The sequence below is a fragment of the Ixodes scapularis genome, unplaced genomic scaffold (genome assembly GCF_016920785.2).
Source record: "Ixodes scapularis isolate PalLabHiFi unplaced genomic scaffold, ASM1692078v2 PGA_scaffold4__175_contigs__length_147842914, whole genome shotgun sequence".
Taxonomy (NCBI): domain Eukaryota; kingdom Metazoa; phylum Arthropoda; class Arachnida; order Ixodida; family Ixodidae; genus Ixodes; species Ixodes scapularis.
Genome location: NW_024609879.1, coordinates 62,559,672 through 62,563,828, shown reverse-complemented (window position 1 = coordinate 62,563,828; position 4,157 = coordinate 62,559,672). Strand labels below are relative to the sequence as shown.

General features: G+C 51.2%; 1 protein-coding gene across 1 annotated transcript; it reads right to left on the bottom strand.

The window, feature by feature from the left end:
- Positions 1 to 96: 96 nt before the first annotated feature.
- LOC120837835 lies at positions 97 to 3,789 on the bottom strand. Its single transcript, XM_042293580.1, has 2 exons — positions 2,832 to 3,789; positions 97 to 307 (listed from the first exon to the last, which is right to left on the bottom strand). Exons 1-2 carry the CDS (start codon positions 3,095 to 3,097, stop codon positions 97 to 99), a joined length of 477 nt encoding a protein of 158 aa, XP_042149514.1. The 5' UTR covers positions 3,098 to 3,789.
- Between the last annotated feature and the right edge of the window lie 368 nt (positions 3,790 to 4,157).

Below are 4,157 nucleotides of genomic sequence, written 5' to 3'. Positions count from 1 at the left end.
CGTGACCCCCCCCCCCCCCCCCCAGGTTACGCCGACGCCGACGCCGCTCAGGCTGGAAACGGGCCCCTAAGAGCTGCGCTCTTAAACAGGGAAGTTTCAAATGCGCCACGGGGTCCCTATAGTGTCCTCACCGGGTATGATGCCGCTCCAGAGCGAAGAGGCGCTCCACTGGAGCGTGCTGTTGGTGCTGGCCGTCCAGTCCCGCAGCTCCCGGCACTGCGAGATGAGGCGCAGCATGGTGGCCAGGTCCACGGGCTGCACAGGCAGGCCCTGCGCCTTGATGATGGGCTCCGCCTCGCGCTCGTCACTGCGTCCGCAGGGGAAGAGGCATCAGACGCAGGAACCCCGAAAGACCCGTCGGTTTGACCCACTGATGATTCCATCGAGGAATGTAAAGCGAGGGAGGCGATTTTGTACCGAGAAACGCAGCACCGCGTAATTGATTCCTGCTGGCAAGTTGAAAGCGCCGGTTGAATTCTCTCCCAGAGACGCTGTCACACACTGCCCATAAACATCACGCATAAGACGATCGTTTCTCTGTAGACACGGAGCATGTATGCTCCGAACATGTCCGCGAACATTTGCTGTACGACCAAAGCCGGGGATACACTGTTCACATATCGCACAAAAGAAAGTCGGCAAACACGGGTCATCGGAATATCCGTGGTTCGAATGCCGCATGGCACGTTTTTTCCTTGAACTAATTGCTACGTAGCATTCGAAGCACGGATCTAGCGGTGACTCGCGTTCGAATCCGTATGCAGCCTGTCTTTTGTATGATGTATTATAAGCAGTGTGACCCCGATATACGACTGACTTTCTTATATAATGAAAGGCAAATCTTCAGAAATGTATTTTCGCCAACGAAATTACATTTTTTAGCGGGGTAGATTAGAGTGCGCGGGAAAGTGCACTTAATACATAGTCCAAGTTTTCTGTTTTATCGAAATCGGTGACCATAAAAAGTTTGATGGTGCTCAGTTACTTTAATCAACAGAGGGCAAGAAGGAGACCGGATACAGGTGTTGTTTTACGAAAACACGATCCGCTCAAACCCCTCAGCAACCAAGTCCCCACCCTATGTCTGCCTAGTCAGCAACCATCCAGGCATGATCTCACAGCGGCGCTATGAGCTGGCCCAGCTTAGTGCTCACCTAAAGGGGTAAAATGCCGCACGGGCATGCATGCTAAGTTATGATACGAACTGCCCAAAATATTGCCACAAGAGGAAATGTGGCAGTCCAATCCAATATCGTTTTTTTTTTTTGGTTGCTTTGTTTACAGTTTAACGAAGTCGGAGTTCTTTCACGCATGGCTTTTGTACTACCCCGGCCTGAACGCCGCTGGTCCAGGTCATTTGAGGGCACCCTGTACCAGAAATATAGAAAAAAAGGCTCCTAAATTATTTATAAATAACAAAAGTATATTAGAATCATCAATTTGATGCCAGTGATCTGCAGACATGGTGAGTACAACACAGAAGCCGCATGAAAATTCCGAGGATCGAGAGATATATTCCAACGGGCGCCAATGAATAAGTGTTCGAGAGTGCTCTACAGGTGCGCTACAGGCTTTAGGGCTTCTTGATTTGCTCTTGATAATTAAGTCGCAGAGCCACGATTGACAGCTTCTTCTAGTAAACGGCGAAGTTCTTGTAATTGCCCCAAAAAGTTGCTTGCAAACGCGCTTTCACCATATTGAGGCCCTTTCAAGATCCGTATTTTGGTGGTTTAAGTGCTCATTTTGATTCGAAGCGTTAGAAATGATCGACCTGGTTCAAAGAAACCGCACTACCAATTTGATAGGCCCATTAATGCGAAAATGTGAGGCTTGTGCGAAAATTGTTACAAATTATACCGTACGTGCTTCTCGTTGAGGGCTGGAAATTGACGTCAAGGGCCACTAACCAAATGTTCGACACAAACCGACAAATGACTGGTGTGCGGGATTTTGTTTTAACTGCGGCAAATTTGATGCCGACCAGTGGACGGCCTTTTTCCGGAAGTCGTAGCAGCACTTCAAAAATATTTTCGAGTAACATGCCGATTCTTGTTTTTGTCACAAGCAATATTTTGCAAACGCACCATTATCTTTCTTGTACACTTTGGAATGCAGAACTTTGAAATGCGACTAAAAAAGATCAAGCTGTTGAGAAAAACGAATGAAACGAGCAAAACATAACTGATATCCAGGGCCACCAGGCTGCCTCCCTTTGCCAGTCTCAATTCTTCGCCGAAGATGACCTGTTTGTTATCTGTGCTAACTAATTGCCTACGTAACGCATACATAGACCGTCGTGATCTATGACTATCCAGGCCTATACAGGTTAGTGTAGGAGGACCATTACCAGTGGCTTCGGTTCTGGCAACGAACATGCACTATATAAAAATACAAAAATTACCCTCGTGCGTCCATTTTCCCACAAAGTACCCGGAAAGCCAATACTATAGATTCTACGACCGAAAAAGGTTAAAAAAAACCTGCAAAAGGTGTAGTCGTCCGCAATGTGACGCATTTTTAAGAGTGTATGGGGGTTTGGAGCGCTTCCTCCCTTGCACCCATTGACTCGTCATCTACACTCCGTTTCGCATTACGATGGATCACAGAGAATGCTACGAGCCCTACAAGCCAATTCAAGGCCGTGAAAGTGTCAAGTGATCTTCGAGAGGGACAGTTGCGGGATACGTTCCCAGCCCTGGGATTGGCCATGGGACGACTCGTAGTATCCGCTGTGGTCTATTGCAAGGTGACACGCAGTACAGAAGGTCTTTGGTCCCGACCAGCCCACTCCGGAGTCCGAACGGACGAAACAAGAAAGCGAGGCGCCTCACTCGAGCTCGAAGAGGCGGCAGGTCTGCAGCGTCACTCCGTCCTGGCCGTACTCCACTCTGGCCAGGGTCTTGCCGTCGTAGTACATCACTTTCTTCACCCCGCCGGGCGGCGGGGCCAGCGGGACGGCCGGCACCTCCACCTGGGACACGGACGCCGCCGCCGCCGCAGACGCGGAGGTGCCAAACACCGTGGCGCTGGTTCCGGCCAAGGCGAGGGTAGCGACCAGCAGCACGAGCAGCCAACATGGTCCCGGAGGAGCCGGCATGGTCCACGTTGCCCCGACGGGGGCGCCTCTGCAGCCTCCGTCTATCCACGGTCCCCGATCCCAGAAGGGGTTAATCCGGGCCACTAGGGGTTAATCCGAGGGCTCAGTGTCTGCCCGAAGACAGACGCCAAGGTCGCTGAAGGGACGAAGGCTCGACCCCCCGGCGGCTTCGGTCGAGGCGCTCTTCGGAGCGACTGGACGGCGACGGGGTGTCGCGGCGAAGTCGCCGAGGTGGAACGGCAACGAGTCGGCGGCGTCGAGCGCGTAGTGTACGCGACTCGGCGGTGCCGGCAGGCGGATGCGGGTCAAACGCGTTCTTAAAGTGGGGCGCGCCTGCTGCTCCCGCGCCCGTCCCACCGCCACCACCACCTCGGGGAATCACAGAAAAACAAAACAATAATAAAAACGACGTCAGCTGAAACGTCGTTTTTCCTTTTTGTTGCTACTTCGTCGATGGTACGGGTGAACAAATGATCGGCCAGCTGTGTGCTCCTGAGGAGGGGCGTCTCGGTCGAAAAGCGAGGTAGGCAGGCAGGCAAGCGCGAGTGAAAAATCGCCCCCGGTGCCAGCGACTCGACGTACGGGAGCAGATGAGCCCCTCTCATGGCCGCGAGGCTGGACGGGAAATTTTCTCGCCACTGGCCGACCAGTGACCTGCGCGAGTTGGCGCTCATTTCACTTCTCCTTTCGCCGAAACGAGAATGGGGGAATTAAGAGGGGTATTTCTGCCGAAGACTGAGTCATTTTCTGTGGGAAAGTTTCGAGTCGCATTGCACTCGAACATGCATTGCGTGGTCTGATATCCTCTGAGTTCCTTTTATCGAGAAAATCGAACTTGATTTTTGTAGGGAAATAAATGTTTAAAGTTGAATTTTCCGAGAAGGCAGTAAAATATTTACCTTTTCGGTTTTAGTTTAAGTAAAGACAGTTTGAAAGTACCAGACTCATTCTACAATTAACAAGAACATAAATGCCGCACGACAGCAATTTTGGGAACGCCAAATTGCACAGTGTTCGAGAGTTCTTTCTCGGTTGGAAGTTTGTTATATAAATTCATAGT

Bases quoted from the DNA above. Each gene is read 5' to 3' on its own strand.
- LOC120837835 (XM_042293580.1), bottom strand. From the start codon at position 3,097: ATGCCGGCTCCTCCGGGACCATGTTGGCTGCTCGTGCTGCTGGTCGCT. The intron at 308-2,831 runs GTGAGGCGCCTC...CTGCGGACGCAG, and splicing joins TGCCGCCTCTTCGAGCTCGA to TGACGAGCGCGAGGCGGAGC.